Genomic DNA, 27,939 nt, shown 5'->3' with positions numbered 1-27,939 from the left:
AGCCCTCATAGGGCTATGTGAAATGGAAAAATAAAAGTTAGGACTGGAAAATCCCAGGGTCCTGAAGGGGTTAAGCAAGTGTTTTTTTTATAAATCCCAGAAGTACTTTGAGCTGCTTCTCCTGACCACATTTTATACCCATCAGTGACCTGACAGTGTATCAAACAAATAGTTTATTTGGCGGTTTGTTCAACACAAGTCACATGCATTAACCATTTTGACGTATTTGCAATAATGTAAATGTGTGTAATTAATGGATTTCAAATTGACTTTATCTTGCAGTTGTGTACAATGTATGCCAGTTTTTGCTGTTGACTGCCTATTCTATAAAGCGCCCCATTTGTGTATTTATAATATATTTTTTTTATTATTTTTAAGGCATCATTGTTTAATCTTCCTCAAAGTGCTAACCATAGTTAACAGTTTTTACTTGCCTGGATGTTTTTTTTCTGCTGTTAAAATGCTGACAGACATTACTAATGTTTTAAGTTGATTTATCAACAGTACTTTTATAAAAAAAAATTAAAAAAAATCATTGTCTTGTGAAAAAAATGACATGATTAACGGAACAGAAAGAAAGCAGCAGGTAAAGAACTCTTCAATTTACATAAACTGCAAATGATTTGGTGCTAAATTTTCTGCACTATTACATTTTGCTTTTATGCAATTTTGATTTATTAAGCTGTTAACGCTTCCTGATATTAATCATAATGTTCCATTATGTTGATTGCTTGTAATAGGAAGAAAAGGGGTGTCTTCCTGTGCAACTGACACAGCTAGGCTTTGACGGCAGGCCTCCACAAGGTCTACCCTTTTCATTCCCTTTAACTGAATTCTGTTCATCAATTGTTTTGTTTCATGGGTGGGGGTGGGGGTTTGGGAGGTTTGGGGACCAGTGGATAGATATCATTGAGTATTTACAAACTTCAGCCACAGGGATCATTTTCATACATATTTGCTGTTGGCATGCTCTGTCCATTAGCTAACGTCCCGTGCTGAAGAGCACATCCAGCTATGAACATGATTTTATATTTCAGTCCAAAAATGTGTGATAGATTTTTAAAGGGATGGAAGAGTTTTTCATGCTTCCTTTTTTTATGAATCTTTAGACCCAAAATACTTTAATAACTAGCAATCGCTAATTGGCGTTCTGAAGCTTGTAGGTGAGAGATGGATTGGTGCAGGATTATGAAACTAGTCTGTCTAAATTTGGAATTGCACAGTGGCACTGTATTTGGGGGAAACATTTAAAATGTCATAACATCAAAAGATTCGATTGGCGGCTCTTCTATCTCTCTCCTTGTTTTTTGGAATTGACAGGGATCTCTGCACTTGGGCTCCCACTGATCAAAACTCTTTATGACATATCAAATGTTCTCCCAAAGTACCAAGATGATTTAAAGGCTATGTACATATTCAGAGGCAATATTTTTTTTTTGTATGATTGCATGTTAATCAATTTTGGCTAAAAATCATATTTTCAATTGGCCTTTATTAAAAATATTGATGTCACAGGGTTAACTGTTTTTCTTAGGCTGAGTTCACATCAGCGTTCAGCCTTTCCCTTCTCCTGCTCAGTTATAGGAGCAGGAGAACTGAAAAGACAGATTCGGCACATAACTGAGCGGAACGGAGCCTACGGACCCCATAGTCTATAATGTGGCCAGTTAGGTTTCCGCTCAGAGGAAGATTTTTGGAGACAAAAGTCCTGCGGGCACAACTTTTGTCTCCGCTTCAAAAATCTTCCTCTGAGCGGAAACCTAACGGAGCAGGAGAATGGAAAAGCTGAATGCTGATGTGAACTCAGCCTGTGACTTGTTTGACTTTCACTTTGGGCCATATCTTATAAACCTCATCTCTAAATTACTGAGAGATCATAAGTCCTTATTTAAGAACTGTGCTATAATGAGTGTTTATAATGTCAGAGAGCAGAGATAAGGAGTCCGTCTGCTCATGGTGTGACGGAAACGATCCAAAAAGACCAATAAAAAATTATTTTAGCTCAAAATGAGTACAATGCAATAATAAATAAAAAAAATTGCCCCCAAAGGTGTACATAGCCTTAAAGGCTGGGTTCACAAATTACTGAAAATCTAGCAGAAAAATCGACTGCAGTTTTGCTGCATTTCTGCAATAAAACTGCACACATTACCTGCTATTTTTATGGTGGAACAGCAACAGACTTCACACTTTCCATTGAGAAGGGGGAAATACGCTGTATAAATTGACAGGCTGCTGATTTCAGCTTTCATCCACTTTGCTGGTACTGTACAATGCCATGGATTTTCCGCATAAAAATCCGCAAAAGCTAATCAGTCATGTGTGTGACCCCAGCCTTAGGCTCCATTCACACGTCCGCAAATGGGTCCGCATCCGTTCCGCAATTTTGCGGAATGGATGCGGACAGCACACTGTGTGCTGTCCGCATTTGCAGAGCGCGGCCCCGATCTTCAGGCCCGCAGCTCCGCAAAAGATAGAACATGTCCTATTCTTGTCCGCAGCTTGCGGACAAGAATAGGTATTTCTATAGGGTGCTGGGCGGGTGTGTTGCGGATCCGCAATTTGCGGGTCCGCAACACACCACGGATGTGTGAATGGAGCCTTAGGCTTAGTTCACATCTATGTTGGCACAGTTTCATATTCCATTAACTTTTCTGGACAAAATGGCACAGAATGCAGCTCTATTTTTCTGGTAAATGCCATGCCTCGCCTCGTAATGGAAACTTGACGTACCCTATTATAGTCAATGTGGTCTGCTGGGTGCCATTTGTATCATTCTGTTCCCATCGGCATACCATCCCTGCTATAGCAAAATCGGTGTATATATGCTCATAGCTGTGTGGATTCGCTCTTAAGGCCCTAGGGGCCTCTTACAAGTATGTTACCAGTTTAGTTACTTTTAAAGGGGTTTTCTGGGAAATAATATTGATGACCTATCACATCGGCAGGTGTCTGAGTCCTGTCTCCTTGCCTTTCAGTTGTTTTGGGAAGCCATGGCGCTCACCGGAGCTCTGGTGATGGTGGCGGCCTCTGGGGAGTTCATCTGGCCCAGTACATTGTATAGCAGCTGTGCTTGGTGACATCACATGGCCTAGGAAGAGGCTGTAGCACTGACAGAGCTCCTGGCCTCTTCTAACAGCTGATCGCTGGCATCTTAGGTGTCAGTCCCCAGGCAATGTGATATTGATGGCCTCTCCTGAGGATAGGTCTTCAGTATTAATTCCGGGATAACCCTTTAAAGATTACCTTAGTGTTTCTAGGACTGGTTGGTTATGGGGATTCTGTTCTGCAAAATACGGAATGCATCGGGCTGGTATCAATGTTTTGCAGGTCTGCAATTTGCAGACCACAAAACCGCGGTCGTGTGCATGAGCCGTAAAGCAAAACAAAAGCCACCAATCTTCTGTGAACACATAGGTGGACTAGACATCTGTTGTGATGTCCTTTCTAGATTCCCAACAGCATCCAGCTGCAGTTATGTCGCTTGCACATTGTGTGAACTGCTTCTATGATCCCTTTGGCTGAAGTTATATTGATCAACTTTGTCATCTAATGACTAACCTCTTGCCGTAAAAACTTTTATTCTGGGTCAAATTATTAGCAGAATCTGCCAAATTTACCTTTCAGGTATTGCTGCACTGGTTGGCCTTTACAGAAACCCTTTTCTTGTGTAATTTAAGTTCTATTAAGAGACTATTTAAATTTAATTTATTTTCATAATGTCCACTATGGAATCTAAAATTGTATAGTAATGTATGTTGTAGTAACCACTTACCTGGTGGTCATGTGGAGATATGAAAAAGATGATAATATCGACTTGTTTCAAGTTAGTTATATAAATCATATCTTGCTGGAGGAGCCATTGTAAGCCAGATTTTAAATATAACTTGAGTTTGATATATAATTTACAGGTTTTTTTTGGAGGGGGAGGGGGGGGTCAAGAATGGAGGCTGACAGACTTCAACAGGTGTTTGAAGTCTGCAACCATGGAGACAGTAGTGTGCATAAATGTAGCCTTCAAATAGTGTTTTGGGGTATTTTTGGTGAATCTTTTGGAATGTGAAATAGCAAGTTGTGTACTTTATGCTTTTATGTATTCAAATATGTACATTTTGTAATATGCTTAAAATTGCTATTTGTTAAGTAACTATAGCAAAACTTATTTGCTGTATGTCTGTTTTTTTGGTTCTGTAATATACTTTATACCTCAAAAGAATTGTCCATCTTTTTCAAATTGATGGCTTATACTGAGGATAGGCTATCACTAGCTGATTGTCAGGGGTACGGCAATATAGTACAGTTTCTTTGCAGAAATTCTGCTCTTTGTGACCACGGCCTAACAGTGCAGAGCTCCCCTGCAGTGTGTCCTGCATCTCATGACTGGGGCAAGTCTTTTAGTAAACAATGAAGGTTCCTATTGAATAACGGCAAGCAAAGATCCCTGAGGAATGGATACAAAAGTGTATCGTATTAAGATTTCCTACCATTGTAAACCTTTTCTTACTGATAACATAAAGTCCCTTTTTAGTAATCACTGCAACCACTTGGTATTCAAACTGATACAGAAAACGCTGTCAGTGACTCTGCAGTACTTTGTGCAGCACCCTGGAAGGTAATGGTATTGTCTCTCTCTCTCCCCCCCCCCCCCCCCTTTTTTTTTTTTTTTTTTACTGTTCAGAAGTGACATTATGACTGCACTTGTATATTTTGTTAAATTGTTCCCTACGATCGGGAAGCAGAATGCTCTCTAAAAACAAATGTATATGCCATTGTTAAAGACTCCCCTCCTGTATATATGGATTATTTATGTATGGAAAGAAAAAAAAAAGAAAAATCTGAAAAATGCAAAAAAAAAAAAAAAGACTCCCCTCCTGACATGTCTGCTTTAGTAACTACTTTCACCCCCCATGCAACAGTTCTGGAGCATCTATTGTTTTGACTGTGTTGTGCCGTTTATGGATAAATGTACTGATGGGCGTTATCAATTGGGAATGTGTCCCTGTACAATCTGACACTGCCAAATGTCAGAACATGCAAGGACACACCCCCAACTGGTAAAAGCCACCTTTTCCCATAAACTTCTAGCAGGTATAAGAGAAGAACATCACAACATAGTCATAATAAATGTTCCAGAAGTTTTATTACATGGGGGATTACAATTTGTTAAAACAGACATGTCAGGAGAGTTTACAGGTCATCTCAGTGCTTATTCAGACAACCGTATGGTAGCGGTTCACAATGCACGGGCACCAGCTGTGTGAATCCCGTATTGTGGTTCAGACAGAGGTCGCACTGACGCCTGTACAAGCGACATGGACGCCTGCCTGTTCAGGCCATTTTACTCCCTGAAAAAAGTCTAAGGTGTACCAATACACCTTAGAATTTTCCCTGCCATTCTTCAGCACTGTGAACGGCACAGGCAGTGCAGCGATGCTGCTGCTGCCTGAGACAGCCAATAACAAGGCTCCTTACAGTAAGGGGCCTTGTTATTGGTCAGTTTGAGCGGGCTGTCGGAGCTTATGGCACACTGCTTTTAATTTTAATGCCTGATTCGGCATTCCGGCAATTGTTCCGGATTTTTGGCCGGAGAGAGAAATGCAGCATGCTGCAGTTTTTTCTCCGTCCAAATAACTTAAAAGGACTGAACTGAAGACCTCATGATGCATCCTGAACGGATTGCTTTCCATTCAGAATGCATTAGGATAAAACTGATAATTTTTCTGGTATTGAGCCCCTAGGACGGAACTTAATACCTGAAAACTTTAACGTAAGTGTGAAAGTACCCTTAGGCCCCTTTCACACGAACGAGTTTTCCCGCGCGGGTGCAATGCGTGGCGTGAACGCATAACACCTGTACTGAATCCTGACCCATTTATTTCAATCTGTCTGTGTACATGAGCGTGTTCTTTTTTCACGCATGAATTCTGCGTTGCGTGAAAAATGCAGCATGTTCTATATTTAGCATTTTTCACGCAGCCCTGGTCCCATAGAAGTGAATGGGGCTTCACTGAAAAAAACGCATTGCATCCGCAAGCAAGTGCGGATGCAATGTGTTTTTCACTGATGGTTGCTAAGAGATGTTTGTAAACCTTCAGTTTTTTTATCACCCACATCGAAACGCATTGCACCCATGTGGAACAAAACTGAACACATTCGCAGACAAAACTGACTGAACTTGCTTGCAAAATGGTGCGAGTTTCACTGAACGCATCCAGACCTAATCCGTCATGCCTAAGGCCTCTTTCACACAGGTGTCCCGGATTTGCTCCAGATGCGTCACGTGTGCATTGCAGAAAACCCGCGCGTAGGCACACAATTGCAGTCAGTTTTGACTGCAATTGCGTTCTGATGTACAGCTTTTTTTCGCGCGAGTGCAATGCGTTTTGCACGCGCGTGAGAAAAAACTGAATGTGGTACCCAGACATGAACCCGGACATCTTCACTGAAGTTCGGGTTAGGTGTTCTGTATATTTTATTATTTTCCCTTATAACATGGTTATAAGGGAAAATAGCATTCTTAATACAGAATGCTTACTAAAATGTTGATTGAGGGGTTAAAAAATAAATAACTCACCTCATCCAATTGATCGCGCAGCTGGCATAGTCTGTCTTCTTCTTTCAGGACCTGCAAAAGGACCTTTGACATAATCACGCTCGCCACGTGGTGAGAGAATACGTCAAAGGTCCTTTTGCAGGTCCTGAAAGAAGACTATGCTGGCTGTGCGAACAAGTGGATAGGGTGAGTTAATTTTTTAACCCCTAAAGGCACATTTTAGTAAGCATTCTGTATTAAGAATGCTATTATTTTCCTTTTATAACCATGTTATAAGGGAAAATACAGTGAATAGACTTTAATGGGGTCCTCTCCTAGCAACCATGCGTGAAAATCGCACCGCATCCACACTTGTTTGCGGATGCTTGCGATTTTCACGCAGAACTATTCATTTCTATGGGGCTTGCGTTGTGTGAGAAAAAGCAGAATATAAAACATGCTGCGATTTTCACGCAACGCACAAGTGATGCGTGAAAATCCCCGCTCATTGGAACAGCCCCATTGAATGAATGGGTCTGAAAACAGTGTGGGTGCAATGTGTTCACCTCACGCATTGCACCCGCACGGAATTCTCGCCCGTGTGAATGGGGCCTTAGGTTTTTAAAATGTTTGTTTGTTAGTTCTTGAGAAAAGGACTGGTGATGGAGGGTATGATTCCCTCCTTTAAAAGGTGGTTCTGGTTCCTGTCCTGAGGAGTTGGAGGCGGTCTCTCCAGGCCAGGGGTGCTGTCATAGGCTCAAAGAAACCAGATTACCGGTAAGTGTAATCCAATATTTTCCAGTGTTCCACGGAACCGTGGATGCGGACAGCATCTTTTGCGGCCCCACTTAGATGAATGGATCCAAGTCTGAATGGGCCCTTAAAGGGGTTGTCCGGGTTCAGAGCTGAACCCGGACATTCCTCCATTTTTACCCAGGCAGCCCCACTGACTTGCGCCAATGCTCTCCTTTGCCCTGCGCTAAATCACGCAGGGCAAAGGCATTTTTTTTTTTGGAGATTTGGTGACGTACCAGGCTCTTCATGGGGCTGCCTGGAAGCCCTGTGATGTCACCGGCACTTATGGGCGGGATTTAGCACTGCCCTAGCCAGTAAAACGGCTAGGACAGCACTAAAGCGCGCCCATCAGTTTTTTGCACACTGATCCATTAATTTCTATGGTTCATCTGTGTGCTGTCTGCATCCATATGACTGTTCCACAAATTATAGAACATGTCCTGTTGTACTCCATATTGTAGACAAGCATAGTCCCTTCTAGTGATGGGACAAAAAAAAAAAAATGCAGCTACCGCAGACACTCCTCCCCCCCCCCCCCCCCCAAAAAAAAGCAAGGACCAATGTTTTCTCAGGGTTTAGTATATTTTTGGTAGAAGGGGATAGGTAGTAACATATATATATATATATATATATATATATATATATATATATCTATCGTATTTTTCACTTTATGAGACGCACTCCCTCCCCCCCCCCCCCCCCCCAATTAATGAAGTGGGAGGAGCGTGACTTCATAGTGAGTACTGGTGCAGGCGATTAGGCTAGTTTATCAATAGGAGAGCGATTGATTCAGGAATAATGAAAGATTTTACATACAAAGACTTCTGTGCACAGTTGCGTCCAGCGCCTCCTCCCTCCCCGCACTGTAACTGATGTATCGCCGGCCACCCTGTGCAGCATAGCGGCTGGCGATATATCGGTGTCAGCTAGTTTATCAAAAGGAGAGCGATTGATTCAGGATTAAAGAAAGACTTTACATACAAAGAATAAAGTACTGTAATGCTGTGAAACATAGGGCCATGAGGGGGACCAGCATAAGATGCTATATGTGTGTCATCCACACATATAGCATCTTATCCTGGCCCCCCTCATGACCCTAAGTGTCACAGCACACATCCCCCATAACAGTGCATCATCCATAGAACTCCCCCCGTAACAGTGCATCATCCAGATTCCTCCCCCCATAACAGTGCGTCATCCACAGATCCCCCATAACAGTGCGTCATCCACAGATCCCCCATAACAGTGCGTCATCCACAGATCCCCCATAACAGTGCGTCATCCACAGATCCCCCATAACAGTGCGTCATCCACAGATCCCCCATAGCAGTGCGTCATCCACAGATCCCCCATAGCAGTGCGTCATCCACAGATCCCCCATAGCAGTGCGTCATCCACAGATCCCCCATAGCAGTGCGTCATCCACAGATCCCCCATAGCAGTGCGTCATCCACAGATCCCCCATAGCAGTGCGTCATCCACAGATCCCCCATAGCAGTGCGTCATCCACAGATCCCCCATAGCAGTGCGTCATCCACAGATCCCCCATAGCAGTGCGTCATCCACAGATCCCCCATAGCAGTGCGTCATCCACAGATCCCCCATAGCAGTGCGTCATCCACAGATCCCCCATAGCAGTGCGTCATCCACAGATCCCCCATAGCAGTGCGTCATCCACAGATCCCCCATAGCAGTGCGTCATCCACAGATCCCCCATAGCAGTGCGTCATCCACAGATCCCCCATAGCAGTGCGTCATCCACAGATCCCCCATAGCAGTGCGTCATCCACAGATCCCCCATAGCAGTGCGTCATCCACAGATCCCCCATAGCAGTGCGTCATCCACAGATCCCCCATAGCAGTGCGTCATCCACAGATCCCCCATAGCAGTGCGTCATCCACAGATCCCCCATAGCAGTGCGTCATCCACAGATCCCCCATAGCAGTGCGTCATCCACAGATCCCCCATAGCAGTGCGTCATCCACAGATCCCCCATAGCAGTGCGTCATCCACAGATCCCCCATAGCAGTGCGTCATCCACAGATCCCCCATAGCAGTGCGTCATCCACAGATCCCCCATAGCAGTGCGTCATCCACAGATCCCCCATAGCAGTGCGTCATCCACAGATCCCCCATAGCAGTGCGTCATCCACAGATCCCCCATAGCAGTGCGTCATCCACAGATCCCCCATAGCAGTGCGTCATCCACAGATCCCCCATAGCAGTGCGTCATCCACAGATCCCCCATAGCAGTGCGTCATCCACAGATCCCCCATAGCAGTGCGTCATCCACAGATCCCCCATAGCAGTGCGTCATCCACAGATCCCCCATAGCAGTGCGTCATCCACAGATCCCCCATAGCAGTGCGTCATCCACAGATCCCCCATAGCAGTGCGTCATCCACAGATCCCCCATAGCAGTGCGTCATCCACAGATCCCCCATAGCAGTGCGTCATCCACAGATCCCCCATAGCAGTGCGTCATCCACAGATCCCCCATAGCAGTGCGTCATCCACAGATCCCCCATAGCAGTGCGTCATCCACAGATCCCCCATAGCAGTGCGTCATCCACAGATCCCCCATAGCAGTGCGTCATCCACAGATCCCCCATAGCAGTGCGTCATCCACAGATCCCCCATAGCAGTGCGTCATCCACAGATCCCCCATAGCAGTGCGTCATCCACAGATCCCCCATAGCAGTGCGTCATCCACAGATCCCCCATAGCAGTGCGTCATCCACAGATCCCCCATAGCAGTGCGTCATCCACAGATCCCCCATAAGAGTGCGTCATCCACAGATCCCCCATAAGAGTGCGTCATCCACAGATCCCCCATAAGAGTGCGTCATCCACAGATCCCCCATAAGAGTGCGTCATCCACAGATCCCCCATAAGAGTGCGTCATCCACAGATCCCCCATAAGAGTGCGTCATCCACAGATCCCCCATAAGAGTGCGTCATCCACAGATCATTAGTTCAAAATCCACCAAAAGCACACCTTTTGGTTAAAAATTTTTTTTTTCTTATTTTCCTCCTCAAAAACCTAGGTGCGTCTTATAATCAGGTGCGTCTTATAAAGTCGAAAAATACGGTATATATAATATACCCACCCACCGTATTTTTCGCTTTAGAAGACGCACCCCAGATTTTTAGAGGAGGAAAATAAGAAGAAAAAATATTTTTCATCAGACCTAATCTCCGATTAGCCCTCCATATCAGAACCCAATCAGACCTCAGATCAGCCCTTTGTTTCTGACCCCAATCAGACCTCAGATCAGAATAAAATAAACTCCTCTTACCTCCTTTGTGCCGTGGCTCCTCTTCCCTTCTCCTGGCACCTAATGCATACTAGTGAGTGCTTCCATAATGCAAGTGCTTATTAGTATTCGCTATATACGATGCACGGCCATTTTCACCCCATGTGGTGGTGCATGAGGCCGTATGCATAGTGTGGTAATGTTCTGGCACAGTTTTTTTTAGGCTACTGGAGGGTGGCACCTGGTGACTTTCCTTAGGGCACTGTTAGACATGACAAATTCCACACTCCCTCCAGATCACCACCCCCCACTGATAACCTGGCACACTGCAGTGCCACTCTCCGAGGCTGTCACCTCTCTAGTTGGTGGATGGCTGCCATGGAGTTCTTCAAAGGGCTCAGTGACAGGAAGTAAAGGGCATCCCAGGCTACATGTGTGTGCTGACAACCAGCCAGCTCCCAGCATGCACTGCGGCAGAGGCCCATGGGCAGTAGACGCTTGTGTCGCCACAGGTAGGCAGCCCACAGAAGGGTGGAGTTAAGCTCCTGTGTATATGGCAGGGAGGGGGCAGCGGCCCAGGGTAGGCTTCTCTCAACTGGTTTAGGTGGTGGCTTGGACATGATGTGAGCCGAGGCAGTGCTGATATCCCGTCTCATCCACACAAGCTGGCAGAAACATCCACAGTGACTGCACACATGGGAACCACTACAGGTGACATGTATACACTGACAGCGCCGTCCTCAGCAAAGAAGACGAGGGTTTTTAAGTCTGTCTACCTGCCCCCTAAACTGTTACCGACACAGCGCCCTGTCCCTTTTAAAACTGACCTGCAGCAGTGAAGAAAAATGGCTGGGTTGTTATGGAAACCTGGTGTGAAACTGTGTATGTGGAGACTAAGGACCTGCGAGCTTCTATTGGCTGTTAAGGGACATGTGACTGTGTGTATGGCAGTTAGGATATGAAGAGAGACCTTCAGACTTCTGTTGGCTAACGTAGGTCATGTGATGTGCCATATTTGCATTTTTTGGGGAATATCCCAAGATTTCTTTCCAGGTTGCAAGGGATGTGTATACAAAGTTTTGTTTAAATTGATGGTTGAGATTTTGAGTGATCGCGGAACGTACATACGGGGCATACATATATGCATCTTTTTTTTTTTAGCTATGGAGATGTTTTTGTTGGTTACATAAAAATACCTGAAAGGTAAATCTGTATTGCAGTCTGTTTTGGCAGAGTATAAAAGTTCTGAAAGTTTGTGTCTATTTTCTATGCTGTGGCCAGGTTGGGTGGTTTTATCTGTGGGATACATTGCTGGACTTATAGTTTCACACCAGCGAAGTCTGTGGCCAGTGGCAGCTTTTATGTAAAATAAGTAGACTTTCATACTACTGTAGCACCTGTTCTAACTTTTCCTCCTTCCCTCAACTCTCATTATGTTGTATGTCTTTCTTACTATGAAAAGTGACTTCTAGTTGCCCATCTGGCTGCAGAGAGCTTATTTGCATCTTCCTGGTGTGATCATGATCAAACAGCAGGGGTAGTAGTCTACATTCAGGGGTATTCCCATCAGACAATTGGGACATATTGGTAGGTTATGCCCCCATTGTCTTAAAGGTGCGGGTCCCACCTCTGGGACCCGCACCTACACTGAAAACTGAGCGGGGAGAGTGGTGGCCACCACAAAGCGCTCTCCCCATGCAAGTGAATGAAAGCGCACCACACTTACGCGGCCACCGCTCCTATTCATTTCTATGGGGCCAAGGGTTTTCAGTGGCCCCATAGAAATGAATGGAGGGCACTGCACATGCACACTATGCACTCTGCCACCTTTCCATGGTCTGTTCTCGGTGTCCTAGCAATATGCCCCCATTGTCTGTGATGGGAATACCCCTTTAATTGCATGGAAACTCATGGGCCTGTAGCTGAATTGTTTTAGTTGAATTGTCTATGGTGTTTGAGTGAATGATTTGAATGTATGTATTTAGCGAGTGATTTTATTTTTGAAAAAAATGTAGCTTTGATTTACTTACCTGATTTTGTTCTCCAATTTTAGTACTATGGACTGCAAATATTGGAAAATGTGATCAAGACGCGATGGAAAATTCTTCCTCGTAATCAATGTGAAGGTAAAGGTTCTTTTTGAACCTAAATATTTGCTTATAAAACTTGTAATCTAATTATGAATTTAATTATTAGTTTAATAATCTGTTCTTTTTGAACTTCTCTTATTTGCTTGATATAGTTATGGCTATGGGAAATATTTTTTATTGTATAGTTTTTCTTAAGGGCTGCAGCAGTTTGTTTATTAAAGGGGTTGTCTTGCCTCACCTTTCGTGCTGCTGCTCGTCTGCAGTGAGGCAGTTCCTGGCTTATTGTGGAGTGGGTTTCTCTGTTAACAGTACAGGCAAGTGGTGCTGTGATAAGGTCATTGTGCAGCTACACTGTGTGCGTTCCTAATGCTCCTAATGGAGTAGTTTCATTTGCAGCGTTGGCACTAGCTTCTAGAACAGCTCCAAGGCTGCTGTGCGTGCCCTGGAGCTGTACTTCAGAAACTGTAGACACTAGTAAGAGGTTGCCAGACTGGGGCTGGTGTGCATGCGTTGCTGTGTGCGCGCTCCCATGCGCATGCCCCCCCCATACAAGCAGAAAGATTGTGCTGCAGTGTGGAGGCAATTTCAGTAATGCTTCGTCTTGTGTACGTTCTTTATATTCCATTGGTCTACAAGATAAGACTACATCGATGAGGTGGGTAATCTCCGCGTTCTACAGTCCAGGTTTGTGTTATTAAATGTTTTTGAATCTCCTTTTCCAGGTATAAAGAAATATGTGGTTGGACTGATAATCAAAACCTCTTCAGATGCAACATGTGTTGAGGCAAGTAACTTTTTTGACATTCAACTTGTAGGCCAAGTGTGGGACTGTCAGGAGTGTAATAATAATGTAATCTGTTTTTCATTTAGAAAGAGAATGTGTACATTGGAAAACTGAACATGATACTAGTTCAGGTAAGACCAGCTAAAAAGTATAGTCTAAGCCCTGACATGACTTTCTGTGGTGAACTGGAGGCTTTAGGAGAGAATGTAAAAATGCTACTGTATCATTTCAGATACTGAAACAAGAATGGCCTAAACATTGGCCCACATTTATCAGTGATATAGTAGGAGCCAGTAAAACCAGCGAGAGCCTCTGCCAGAACAATATGGTAATTCTGAAACTTTTGAGTGAAGAGGTTTTTGACTTTTCCAGTGGACAAATAACACAAGTAAAAGCTAAACACTTAAAAGACAGGTAAATGATTTATTTGAAAATGACTTCAGTTTTAATGCCAAACAGAATTAAGGTCCCGACAAGAGTCTGCGCTTTCACTCACACACCCAATCAAAAATGTTTGGCATTTCTGTTTTTATTCATTTTGAAAGGTGATTTAGAGCAGGCATGCTCAACCTGCGGCCCTCCAGTTGTTGCAAAACTATAACTCCCATCATTCCCGGACAGCCTACAGCAGGGCATGGTGGGAGTTGCAGTTTTAAAACACCTGGAGGGCCGCAGGTTGAGCATCCCTGATTTAGAGCTGCTTCTGTAATGAGACATTGGTTAAATATGACAGATTTATGGTGGTGTGCTAACTGTATATGAAAGAAATGCTCATAACTCATTCTTAACCCTCAAAACTGCCTTATAGGTGACTGGGAGATTTGCGCAGGCATACTTAAAGGGAACCTGTCACCATGATTTTGCACACAGAGCTGGGGACATGGGCTGCTAGATGGCCACTAGCACATCTGCAGTACCCAGGTCCCACAGCTCTCCGCGCTTTTATTGTGTTAAAAAAAAACTTTTGAGTGATATGCAAATTAGCTGATATGAGTCCTGTAGCCGGAGATGAGTCAAGCGTCAAGGAGCCCAGCACTGCCCCGCGTCCTCCGAATCTCCTCCTTGCCGGCTGACGTCACAGAGCTGGAGCGCCGAAATCTCGCGATGCGCGAGCTGGCGCATGCGTAGTTCGTTCCCTGTGCTGATGCCAGCACAGGGAATGAACATGATGCCGACACTGCGCATGCGCCAGCTCGCGCATCGCGAGATTTCGGCGCTCCAGCTCTGTGACGTCAGCCGGCAAGGAGGAGATTCGGAGGACGCGGGGCGGTGCTGGGCTCCTTGACGCTTGACTCATCTCCGGCTACAGGACTCATATCAGCTAATTTGCATATCACTCAAAAGTTTTTTTAACACAATAAAAGCGTGGAGAGCTGTGGGACCTGGGTACTGCAGATGTGCTAGTGGCCATCTAGCAGCCCATGTCCCCAGCTCTGTGTGCAAAATCATGGTGACAGGTTCTCTTTAATATCCAGAGAGATAGTCATATAGGTTGCATGGCTCAGAAGTCCATGCGTTCAAACACTTCCTCCTGTTCAGTGCCCTGGACTCTATGCACTGGGTGCTTTCTGGCCCCTCCCCTCTGCTCTGAGTGACAGTTTTAGCGACCAATCAGTAGACCGTTAGCAGCACCACTGGCCTGAGATCAATGCTTTCTGGGTTATGTTACCCGCACAACTATCTCTAGGTATGTCTGTTCGGTCAACTGTTTCAATAAGTCCCTCTAATGCTAAAAATTGAAAAATTGTTTGACGTTACACTCCAGAGCCCGAGGCTGCACCACTGAGATTGTGACAACATTTCCTGGTCTGATTTGTCAGGTGCAGTGTTGTCATGAAGACCATGTGTGAATCCAAATGATCAAATCCATCGATATACACAACTGGCACTATGCAAGCCAGGTAGGGAGTAGATATATATTTTAGTGTTTTTTTTTTTTTTTTTTTTTTTTTTTTTTACCTACATTCTTCATGACAACACTCCACCTGTTTGTATCAACAAAAAAGCTTCTAGAAAATTGTTATATTCAGAATTTTAACCTTACATTCTAACGCTGAGCCATCATGGCACAGTTTAGAACTGAAGGTGACTATACACATTGAGTAAGTGTTTGTTTGTGAAATGTTAATCCTCCCAACTTCATAAACATGCATGCCCAGAGTAACTGAGCATGCGTGTTTTCTATCGAAGGGGCAAGCAGCAGTTAAGTTGCTGTCACACATCTGGCAGCGGGTTACCCTTTTTGACAGCTTTTCTGAACCCAAAAAATTGTGCAGTTATAGTCCAAACTGTGGGTAATCTTACAGCCAACCACCACTTCTTGGCTACTTGCACTTGTTTAGAATTTTTTTTTTCTATCGGACATTGATTGGATATGTCAATAATTTTCGGCTGGTAGAGGCCTGACAGTGTTGGCCAATATACAGGCAGTGGATTGTTCCCGGTCATTGTCCTATCCTTGAGCCACAGTAGAGCTGCTTTTACAAGCCGCAGTAATCTTTGTGGTATGGGGATGTTCATTGTCTAAAGGTGGGTTTGGATGGGCAGATTATCGGGAATGAATGTTCTGGTAATGCACGTTCCAGACAACCTGCCCAACTGATGGTGCAAAATGCTTGTTCATCGGGTGAGTCTTTTGTTTGTGCAGGCACCTAAATTATCTTTTCTGGGCAGCAGATCGTGCCATCTAAACAGCAATCTGTTTCTCGGAAATAATGCAGCTGTATGAGGACTAGCAATCCCTCGTTCTCATACTCCGGAGGAGATCGCTGCATGTAAATGCAGATCTTTACCCCCACTTAACGAGCAGCCAACTGTCGGGAAGGACAATTACCTTCCGACAAATGGCTGCTCCTCGTGTCTAAATGATCCTTAACTTTTGTATAGGTTGATTTGCTTGTTATGGTGCCTTTTCTAATCTTTAAGCTGTAATTAAATTTAGTTTAGTTGTGATCAATTGCAAAACTTGAAAACAGTTTTTACAATGTGACTTACAACTGTTTCCTCTTCTACAGTATGTGCAATGAATTTTCAAAGATATTTCAACTCTGTCAGTTTGTTATGGTAAGTGTACATGTGCCTCTGTTTGGTAGATCATCCTCAAAATGTGGCAGTTGATGTGACGGTCCCCACCTTTCAGTAACTAAACCCTAAAATGAGTGACTACCAATACAGGTGTACCCCTCCTTTAATGGCTAAGATTGGAGAAACCTCTAGTCCAGTGATGGTGAACCTTTTAGAGACAGAGTGCCCAAACTGCAACCCAAAGCACACTTATTTATCGCAAAGTGCCATCATGGCAATTTACCCTGAATACCAATATAGTGGATCTTCCATGTACTTTATTTAGCTATAATACCCTGCCTACATTCAGTGCGCTGACTGTGCTGTTCATAGTGCGCCCTGCACTGATGAATGGCACGAAAAGTCTGTCATATTGGTACACCATGGACCAGGGGTGACCAACCCGTGGCTCTAGCTGTGGAGCTGGGAAGCAGTCAGGCCGGCTCACTCTCCACCCCATGCTCGGATCTCTTTTCTTGATCGAGGCACTGTTGCTACTTTCCAGCTCCCTCTCCACTACGTCCTGAAGCACATAGTGTGAGAACATAGGTACGTGGAGACACGGACTATAACCTGACGTTGTGCTCATCAGGTCACAGTGGAGAGCGTGTCAGACCTGCAGAGTAGCAGGTGCCCAAGCAGGAGCCCAGTGTCTGATCAGGACAGGGAAGAGATTTTTATTTATTTATTTATTTCACAATATTTTTATTTTAAATCAAGTGTACAAACAAGTTTTAGGTACACAATTTTCTCGTACTTTATTCCATTGGGGGACACAGACCATGGGTATAGCTTAGAGGTATTAGTAGGAGGGACACTATGCAAATACAAAAGAGCTCCTCCTCCTCGGGCTATACCCTCCAACTCCACCAGGAGGAACTCAGTCTTTGCTTAGTGTCTGGTGAAGGAGGATGACACTTACTTTTTTTTCTTCCCACTTTTGTTGTTTTTCTTCCAGACGGGGACACAGGTCGGCATGGCGCCTTCCTGGTCCCCTGTGGAGTGCCCGCCGCCGTCTTTGGGACGTTGCCTGGCTGCCTCCATTTCCCCCCAAGAAGTCAAGTGGATCCGGGCTCGACCTGTTAGCTCCGGCATCCCACCAGCCCCTGGGTCACCTGCCGCTGCCCTCCATCCAGAGCACTGAACTCAGGTGAGTCAGATGTCTGAAGAGGTGAGCCCTGCTGGTACTGGACAGAGGGAGAAGACTTCAGGAGCAGATAAGTATAAAGCTGCATCCTCTGTGCCCCTCCCCCCTCTCCCTCCCCTCCTCTGCACTGAGACCTATGGGCCGTCTGGGTGAAGGGGAATTGGGTGATTCATTCTGTCTGGGGCGCTGAGGCTCTGGAGGCACTTTATTAAGGGCATGGCCTCTCTGGGCATGAATGCTGGCTACTTGTTATGCAGACATGTCTGATCTGAGCGGTGCCGGCGCCGGTTCCTACTTTACAACTGCACCCTCCAGCGGCGGATCCCTGCTAGATTGGGGTTCTCTGCCTTCCCCTGCATGAACTGCCATACCTTCATTATCCGCCGCGTTCGGCGCCGGGGGCCATTTCTTCACTAGCCCTGAGAGCGGAGCGCACGCTTTTTTCGCGCCTCTATGACGCGTCTAGGGGGCGGAGCCTAGCGCTTCGCTCCGGCTCCTTCCTGCGTCTGAGAGCTGCTCTCGCCGGGTGGCTGCTCCTCTCTGGTGCTACCTGTGCTGTTGCCTGGGTGGTAGGGTTGTTTTCAGCTTCTAGCTGCAGCTATATCTTTTAGGTTGCCATCATGCCTAAACCTAAGTCTGTTAAGACCTCTTCTCAGACCCCAATAGGGTCCTGTATAGAGTGTCTTCTCCCACTTTCGGTCACTGGAACCTGTACCTCCTGCCCTGCCCCTGGACAGAATCACCCTTCTCTTGTCCAGACCAGTCCCCCCGAGGTTTTGAATGGAATCTCTCCGCTCCGTTGTTTCTCTTCTTCCAGGGGAGTTCTTCACGTCCGTGGACATCCAGGACGCCTATCTGCATGTTCCGATCACAGAGTTAGCAACCGTCCCTCGGGTCTTTACCAAGATCCTTTCACCGATCATGGCGCTTCTTCGTACCAGGGGCATTCCTTTGCTGCCCTATCTGGACGATATCCTGATAAAGACCCCCTCGCTACCGCAGGCCGAGGAAAGCGTCCGGATCACTGTTCAGACTCTGGAACAGTTCGGCTGGATAATCAATTTCCCAAAGTCCTCTCTCCTCCCGTCCCAGAAGCTCCCCTTCCTGGGGATGATTTTGGACACCTCGACCGCCAGCGTATTCCTGCCAGTCTCAAAGTCCTCCCAGATCCAGGGGGCAGTGTCGCATCTGCTGCGCTCCCCGTTCCTCTCCATACGGGAATGCATGCGGGTCCTGGGTCTTATGGTGGCCTCTTTCGAGGCCATTCCGTATGCCCAGTTTCACACTCGCTTGTTGCAACAGGAGATCCTTTCCCTCTGGGACAAGACCTCTCTGGGTCTGGACGATCGCATCCGCTTGTCTCAGCGGGTTCGGGAGGCTCTCCCTTGGTGGCTGTCCCTGATGAACCTGAGGTCGGGGAAATCCTTTCTCCCGTTCTGCTGGACGATCGTCACCACCGATACCAGCCTCCTGGGTTGCGGCGGCGTTCTCCAGTCTCGCACGGTTCAAGGGGTTTGGTCGGCGGCAGAGTCTCGCCTTCCGATCAATATTCTGGAGCTGAGGGCGATTTTCCACTCTCTCTCCCATTGGACTCCTTTCCTTGCGGGCCGCCCGGTGAGGATTCAATCAGACAATGCCACGGCTGTGGCCTACATCAACCATCAGGGCGCGACCCGCAGCCGGATGGTGATGCAGGAGGTGACGATAATTCTGACGTGGGCCGAGTCGCACGTTCAGGTGTTGTCAGCAGTTTACATTCCAGGAGTGGACAACTGGACAGCGGACTTTCTAAGCCGCAACAAGGTGGATCCAGGCGGGTGGTCTCTGCATCCAGATGTCTTTGAGGAAATCTGCCGCAGATGGGGCCGTCCGGATGTGGACTTGATGGCGTCCAGGCTCAACAACAAGCTCCCGGTGTTCCTGGCTCGCGCCCGGGATCCGATGGCGTACGGGGTGGACACGCTGGTGTCTCCGTGGCAGGACTTCAGCCTCCTCTGTCTTCACTCCGCTTCCTCTACTACCGAAGGTCAAGATCGAGGCGGAAGGGATTCCGACCGTTCTCATCGCTACAGAGGATCTACTGTCTCAGGGCCCGCTCTTTTTACAGTCTCTTCGTTTAACGGCGTGGCTGTTGAAACCGCCATCCTGAAGAAGAGGGGGGTTCTCGGATTCGGTGATTAGAACCATGATCAGTGCGAGGAAACCGGCTTCCTCCCGGATTTACTATCGTACCTGGAAGGCCTTCCTGACTTTTTGTGAGAACTTGGGGTTCCCTCCCCTTCGCCTTTCCATTCCGATGGTGCTGTCTTTTCTTCAGTCCGGGCTTGAGATGGGACTGTCGCTGAGTTCCCTGATGGGTCAGGTTTCTGCGTTGGCCGTCTTTTTTCAGAGGTCCCTTGCTCTTATGGGTTCTGTGAAGACCTTTCTGTAGGGAGTGGCACATTAGTTTCCTCGGTATGTTCCCCCTTTGCCTCCTTGGGATTTCAATTTGGTACTGCACGCTCTGCAGTCGGCCCCGTTAGAGCCTCTGAGAGAGGTCTCCCTGACTTTTCTCACCTGGAATGTGGTCTTCCTTGTGGCCATAACTTCCATCAGACGGGTGTCGGAGTTGGCTGCTCTCTCCTGTCAAGAGCCTTTTCTGGTTTTTCACCAGGATAAGGTTGTGCTCCGTCCAGTTCCCTCCTTTTTGCCCAAGGTGGTCTCTCTCTTCCACCTAAACGAGGATCTGGTCCTGCCCTCCTTTTGCCCTTCTCCGGCAAACCCCAAGGAACGCGCTCTGCATTCCCTGGATGTTGTACGGGCCCTGAAGGTGTATCTCACGGCTACTGCTTTCGTCCGCCGTTCAGATTCCCTCTTTGTGATTCCTGAGGGACCTCGTAAGGGTCTGGCGGCCTCCAAGGTCACTGTGGCGCGATGGATCCGCTCGGCTATTTCCGCGGCTTATCGCGCTCGTGGTAGGGTTCCCCCGGCTCGGATTACCGCTCACTCCACTAGGGCGGTGGGGGCTTCCTGGGCAAGGCGCAATCGTGCCTCTGCATCTCAGCTATGTAATGCGGCCACCTGGTCGTCCTTACATACCTTTACGAAGTTTTATCAGTTGCATTCTCTGGCTTTGGCTGATGCTGTCTTTGGCCGCAGGGTTTTGCAGGCTGTGCTTCCTGTTTGACCGTTGGATGTTCCTCCTGGCGGTGCTGATATTTTTCCCACCCCATGGACTGCTTTAGGACGTCCCATGGTCTGTGTCCCCCAATGGAATAAAGTACGAGAAAAGGAGATTTTTTTTGTGAAACTCACCTGTAAAATCTTTTTCTCGTCTTTTCCATTGGGGGACACAGCTCCCACCCATTCTGCCTGTTGCAGGAGGGGTTTTCAATTCAGTTTTTGTGGTTGGACCTTATGGCTTCCATTATTTTTTCTTGTCTCCTTCTCCTACGGCTTTGGCAACGCCTGAGTTCCTCCTGGTGGAGTCGGGGGGGGGTATAGCCCGAGGAGGAGGAGCTCTTTTGTATTTACATAGTGTCCCTCCTACTAATACCTCTAAGCTATACCCATGGTCTGTGTCCCCCAATGGAAAAGACGAGAAAAAGATTTTACGGGTGAGTTTCACAAAAAATCTCCTTTTACATCAATACATAAATTACAGAACTGAGCATGGTGCTCTGATCTGAGCATTGGGTAGGGGGGGGGGGGAGATCTGAGCATATTGGGTGGGCGTTCGCACGCGATCTGAGCACTGAGGGTCTCACACTGGGAGTCTGATTTGTGTTGTCTGATCCGAGCATTGGGGGTCTTATTTGGAGGTCTGATGAGGAGTCTGATCTAAGATTTTCGCTTATTTTTTGGTTTAAACCTAGGTGCATCTTGTAGGGTGACTCGTGTGTAAATGTATAGCTTGTGGCTCCTTGTAGTCATAAGTTTTAATTTTTTTTGTTTGTTTTTGACTGTCTTTAAGGTTTACAAACCCTGCCATAGACTTTTTCCAGGTTGTGGGCTCCCACAGAGAGGGCTCTGAGAGTCGCCTCTGGCACCCTGTGTCATAGGTTCGTCACCACTGCTCTAGTCTTTGCTTTTTAACCCCTTAGATGATGTGACTTCAGAGGCAGGCCCTTTCACCATCTCTGTGATTTCAGGGTGCTAATGGTTTCTGTAGGAGCCAGAGGCCTAAGGGGCATTTCACACAACTGATTTTGAAAAAATACACTTGAGAAAAAAAGTGTGCGTTTTTGTTTTTTAAAGCTGATTTTGAGGCAGAAACTGTCTAAAATCGCCAAAAACTGAACTGGCTCCTCTATAATGTACGGAAGCTTTGTAGGCCGAGGCAGGATCTAATAGACTGTAAGTTGGGCTACATTCACACGAACGTATTTTGTTTCCGTGTCCGTTCTGTTGTTTTTGCAGATTGGATGAGGACCAATTCATTTTAATGGGTCCGCAAAAAATGCAGACAGCACATTGTGCATTGTCTGCATCGTATGTCCGTTCCATAGCCCCGCAAAAAATATAGAGCATGTCCTATTCTTGTCCGTTTTGCGGACAAGGATAGGCATTGTTTTAATGGATCCACAAAGAAAGCGGATGCAACATGGATGTCACACGGACGTCATCCTTATTTTATGCAGATCCCCAATTTGCGGACCGCAAAATATACGGTTGTGTGAATGTAGCCTAAGTGTAATGACTGGAATAATACATCTGGTGCATCTATTTCTAGGAAAATCCACTGTTCTTATGCCATCAAGGGGGTTTCATTTATATGATTATGGGGTGTGGCCTGCTGGAGATGTCTAACGCTAGTATAAAACTAGCCTAAGATGTAACGTGTATTCCTAGACTGCCTACGTTTTTCTACAGGATTAATAAATCTCTATTGCATGCCCTCCAAAATGGTGCCATTTTAACCCCTTAAGGACATTTTTTTGAAAATCTGACATGTCACTTTATGGGGTGATAACTTTAAAACGCTTTTACTTATCTAGGCCATTCTGAGATTGTTTACTCGTCACATATTGTACTTCATGAGTCAAAATTTTTTATTTTTTAAAATAATTCTTTGTTCCCCAAGAATTAATGGAAAATGGAGATAAAATTTCAAAATTTTACTTTTTGGGCAGATTTTCCATTTGAATCCATTTTTTCCGGTTACAAAGCAAGGGTTAACAGCCAAACAAAACTCAATATTTGTGGCCCTGATTCTGTAGTTTACAGAAACACCCCATATGTGGTTGTAAACTGCTGTACGGGCACACGGCAGGGCGCAGAAGGAAAGGAACAATATACGGTTTTTGGAAGGCAGATTTTGCTGGACTTTTTTTTTGACACCATGTCCCATTTGAAGCCCCACTGATGCACCCCTAGAGTACAAACTCCAAAAAAGTGACCCCATTTTGGAAACTATGGGATAAGGTGGCAGTTTTGTTGGTACTATTTTAGGTACATATGATTTTTGGTTGATCTATATTTCACTTTTTGTGAGGCATGGTAACAAGAAATGGCTGTTTTGGCACCGTTTTTATTTTGTTTACAACATTCATCAGGTTTGTGGTATTTTTATAGAGCCCGTTGTCACAGACTCGACATTTTCAAATATGACAACTTTTTTTTGTTTTCAGTATTACATAAAGCATTCTGAAAGCCGTAGTTTTATTTATTTTTTGGGCGACTGCCTTGGGTAGGGGCTCATTTTTTTTTTTTCGGGATGAGATGATTGTTTGCCACTATATTTTGGGGTGCGTATGACTTTTTGATCGCTTGCTATTTCACTTTGTGATGTAAGGTGACAAAAAATGCTTGTTTTTTTTTTATTTTTTTTTATTTACGGTATTCACATGAGGGGTTAGGTCATGAGCAGGTTATTACGGATGCGGCGATTATCACATTTTTTTTATTTTATTATTTTACCCAATACCAGCATTTTTTAAACAAAAAAAATGGTTTGTCTCCATAGTCTGAGAGACTTTTTTTTTTTTTTTTTTGGGCGATTGTCTTATGTAGGGGCTCATTTTTTGCGGGCTGAGGTGACGGTTAGATTGGTACTATTTTGGGGGGCATACGCCTTTTTGATCACTTTGTGTTGCACTTTTTGTGATGTAAGGTGACAAATAGTTTTTATTTTTTATGGTATTTATCGGACAGGGTGGATCTTGTGATATATTTATAGAGCCGGTCATTACGGATGCGGCGATACCTAATATGTGTGTTTTTTTTTTGTTTTGTTTTTTCTGTTTCTTTTATTATAAAATACGGGGAAAGGGTTGTCCTTTCTTTTTTTTCTTAACACTTTTTTTGTACTTTTTTTTTCCCCCTTTACTTTTTTTCTGATGTTCACTTTGGGGGTCTGATCCCCTCTGCAATGCATTACAATACATCTGTATTGCCTGTAACACTAACGGGTTGCCTAGGAGACCCAGCCTGAGGCTGGATCTCCTCGGCTCCCATAGAAGGCAGGTCCCGATGCCATGCGATGCATTGGGCAGCCTCTGCACGGCCTCGGGCTGCCTTCTGTTTACATTTTAAAACAAATCCCTTCTATGCTGCGGTCAGCGGCATAGAAGGGGTTAATCCGCAGCGATCGCAGATACGGGGGGTCGCAGGACCCCCACTCGGCATTGACCCAGGGTGCCTGCTGTACGCCCTATGTCCCCAAGAGGTTAAAAATGACTTGTCACACTGAAATTATACCCAAATAGATATATTGAAAATAAAATAAAATTGGAAACTTTATTTGCCAAACATTATTGAAGAACGGAAAGATTTATGCACAGATGTTCTTAATAGTAGTCTGATTCTAGAGTTTTCCTAACTATGCTCCTGGTATGTTTCATAACAGATCCTTCAGTCTTATGTCATGGCTTAAAAAGAAGAAAAATGTTCCTTCCTGATCATTTCCAGAAAGCAAATGTTCACGTGTCTAATATGTTATGCAGAAAAAAAAATTGTCTGAAGCACACCTTTTGTGGTGCTGACAGTAATGGAGTCCAAATGTAGTGATGGTGAAATAGAAGTAAACAAGCACAGATTGATTTGGTTGTCTTGTCAATCAGTGCTCGTTACAAGCAGATTTACCTGTGTAAGTGGTGAAAAAATTATTTAAGGGTACTTTCACACTACCGTTTTTCTTTTCCAGCACTGAGTTCCGTATCCCTATGCATTCTGAATGGAGAGTAATCCGTTCAGAGATGCATAAGTATGTCTTCAGTTCAGTCATTTTGACTGATCAGGCAAAAGATAAAACTGCAGCATGCTACGGTTTTATCTCCGGCGAAAGAAACTGAAGACTTGCCTGAATGCCGGATCCGTCATTTTTTCCCATAGGAATGTATTGGTGCTGGATCCGGTGTTCGGAATGACGGATCCGTCCTTCCAGTCTGCGCAAGCGCAGACTGAAAAAAAAAAGTGAAAAAGATAAATGCCAGATCCGTTTTCTGGATGACACCAGAAAGACTGATCCGACAATTCAATGCATTTTTTTTATTTCAGGCATTTTTAAGATTGATGAGGATCCTGATCAGTCTTACAAATGCCATCAGTTGGCATATGTTTTGCCCGATCACGACGGAACTGCTTGCCGGATCACTCTGCCGCAAGTGTGAAAGTAGCCGAAGATAGAAAAGTATAGACTTGTTACCTACCACCTGGTACTGGTTACATTTATAATATACTTCTTATAGAAAAGATGTCTCTTAAGTATCTCATTTTATTTCACTACCTGTAGGAAAACTCCCAAAATGCTCCACTTGTTCATGCAACCTTGGAAACTCTTCTGCGATTTCTAAACTGGATACCACTTGGTTACATATTTGAGACCAAACTGATCAGCACATTAATATATAAGGTAAGGTATTTGATGTGCCTGAATGACTCGGACTTGTGTAAGCTGTGGAAGAAATTGGGAAAACTTTAACCTTTTTTTTTATTTTATTATTATTTCCCCCCCCCTCTCATCCAGTTTCTAAATGTTCCAATGTTCAGAAATGTTTCTCTAAAATGTCTAACTGAAATAGCCGGAGTAAGTGTCAGCCAGTATGAAGAACAGTTTGTGACACTCTTCACACTGACTATGATGCAACTTAAACAGGTGAGATTTTATTTTATTTTTAATTTGAAAAGGAGGGAAAATATCCTTGTTCTTGAGATGTCATTGTTTTGTTTTTGTTTTCGATTACAGATGTTGCCGTTAAACACAAATATCCGTCTTGCATATTCCAATGGAAAAGATGATGAGCAGAATTTCATTCAGAACCTCAGCTTGTTCCTGTGCACTTTTCTTAAAGAGCATGGACAACTCATTGAAAAGAGGCTCAACTTAAGGGAAACTCTGATGGAGGTTGGTTACATTACCCATAGCAGTGTTTTGCATTTTTAGTTTTTTTTTTCATGTGTTGAACACTGTAATGGGGTTTACTTCTAATTTTATTTTATTTTTTTCCCTACTGTATTTAGGCTCTTCATTACATGTTGCTGGTGTCTGAAGTAGAAGAAACTGAAATCTTCAAAATATGCCTGGAGTATTGGAACCATCTGGCTGCAGAGTTGTACAGGGAGAGTCCATTTTCAACTTCAACATCACCGCTACTTTCTGGCAGCCAACATTTTGATGTCCCTCCTAGAAGACAGCTATATTTGCCGGTTTTATCAAAGGTATAATCTAGTGCTTCTCATTCTAAAAGATAAAGCCAGGTCATTCATATTTACTTCTGATCTAAGACATGAGGTTTTTGTTTCATGATAAATCAGTATCAGTAATGCAATTTTGAGAAATGCATTGAGGGAAAATTTAGTTAATGAAAGTCCACGTACTGACTTCTGATGTATGGTGTATTTTACGGCCTTGATATCAAGGTGGTATTGGTGTATTATCACTTTCATATTATCCATTGTGGCACTTCTGACAGCTTGACAATTGCCCTAAGATAGACTATGTTGTACTGTATGAACACTAAATAAGCATCATACCATGTTACCCAGGGCTTTCCCTCTGGTATTAACACCAGGAACCACTAAGGGCATGTTAGATGAGTGAACAGTGTTATCCTTACTGGGAGGATGATGTCCAGCTAGGCGTAGAGGATTTCTCAAGCACTAAATACACAAATTTTAGTGCAGTTTACTGCAGTGCCTAGGTTAATGGTGGCGGCACCCGCACCCTGGAAAAAGTCTATGGTGTACCAATATGCTTTAGACTTTTCCTGCCATTCATCAGCGCAGGGCACACTATATGAAGAGCACAGGCAGCACACTGAATGTAGGCAGGGTATTATAGCTAAATAAAGTACATGGAAGATCCACTATATTGGTATTCAGGGTAAATTGCCATGATGACACTTTGCGATAAATACGTGGGTTTTGTGTTACAGTTTGGGCACTCTGGCTCTAAAAGGTTCACAATCACTGGTCTAGGTGAACTTGGGTTAGTAAACATGGCCTACTTTTTTGTGCAGGGACCCTAATTAAGTCATTCTATCATGGAAACATACTACTTGTAAAATGGATATCTCGCTACTTGATGGGGGTGGGCAAGAGCTCTGTGCCCCATCCCAAGGCTAATAGTTAGCAATAGACATCAATATTTCCAATCAGTCCTATAATACTTTTTATACATTTGAGCAGCTATCACCACGGCCCCTCATTAATAAGGCTACTTTCACACTCTCGTTTGGTGCGGATCCGTCATGTATCTGCACAGACGGATCCGCACCGATAATACAACCGCATGCATCTGTTCAGAACGGATCCGTTTGTATTCTCTTTAACATTACCAAAACAGATCCGTCTTGAACACCATTGACTTGCATTGTGTGTCAGGACAGATCCGTTTGCCTCCACATAGTCAGGCGGACACCAAAACGCTGCAGAGCGGAACGGAGGCAAACTGATGCATTTTGAACGGATCCTTATCCATTTAGAATGCAAAACGAATCAGTTTTGGGCCACTTGTGAGAGCCCTGAAACGGATCTCACAAACTGAAACCAAAACGCCATTGTGAAAGTAGCCTTACAGATCATACTTAACTTGTAACGAGCGCTTATTAGCAATTCAGATAAAGATATATTTTTCTAACGCTAAAAGTTAAGTTTTATTTAAGACAGAAACCAATCACAGTGTTGTGGATAAGGTGATTCTTGAAAAGGCAGGTATGGCCAACCTGCAGCTCTCCAGTTGTTGTAAAACTACAACTCCCACCATGCTCTGCTGTAGGCTGATAGCTGTAGGCAGTCCAGGCATGCTGGGAGTTGTAGTTTTGCAACAGCTGGAGAGCCTCAGGTTGGCCAT

General features: G+C 44.9%; 1 protein-coding gene across 1 annotated transcript in view; it reads left to right on the top strand.

The window, feature by feature from the left end:
* Positions 1–27,939, top strand: part of XPO1 (exportin 1) — a 101,170-nt gene that overhangs the window by 59,819 nt on the left and 13,412 nt on the right. Inside the window, exons 4-12 of the mRNA XM_040429734.1 lie at positions 12,639–12,711; positions 13,398–13,459; positions 13,546–13,590; positions 13,692–13,873; positions 16,474–16,522; positions 25,381–25,500; positions 25,615–25,743; positions 25,834–25,992; positions 26,109–26,306. Coding sequence (XP_040285668.1) covers positions 12,639–12,711; positions 13,398–13,459; positions 13,546–13,590; positions 13,692–13,873; positions 16,474–16,522; positions 25,381–25,500; positions 25,615–25,743; positions 25,834–25,992; positions 26,109–26,306 — 1,017 coding nt within the window. The remainder of the gene's footprint in view (positions 1–12,638; positions 12,712–13,397; positions 13,460–13,545; positions 13,591–13,691; positions 13,874–16,473; positions 16,523–25,380; positions 25,501–25,614; positions 25,744–25,833; positions 25,993–26,108; positions 26,307–27,939) is intronic.

Source organism: Bufo bufo, chromosome 4 (assembly GCF_905171765.1).
Source record: "Bufo bufo chromosome 4, aBufBuf1.1, whole genome shotgun sequence".
Classification (NCBI taxonomy): domain Eukaryota; kingdom Metazoa; phylum Chordata; class Amphibia; order Anura; family Bufonidae; genus Bufo; species Bufo bufo.
Note: the sequence above shows the minus strand (reverse complement) of the source record. Positions and strands in the feature narration are given on the sequence as shown.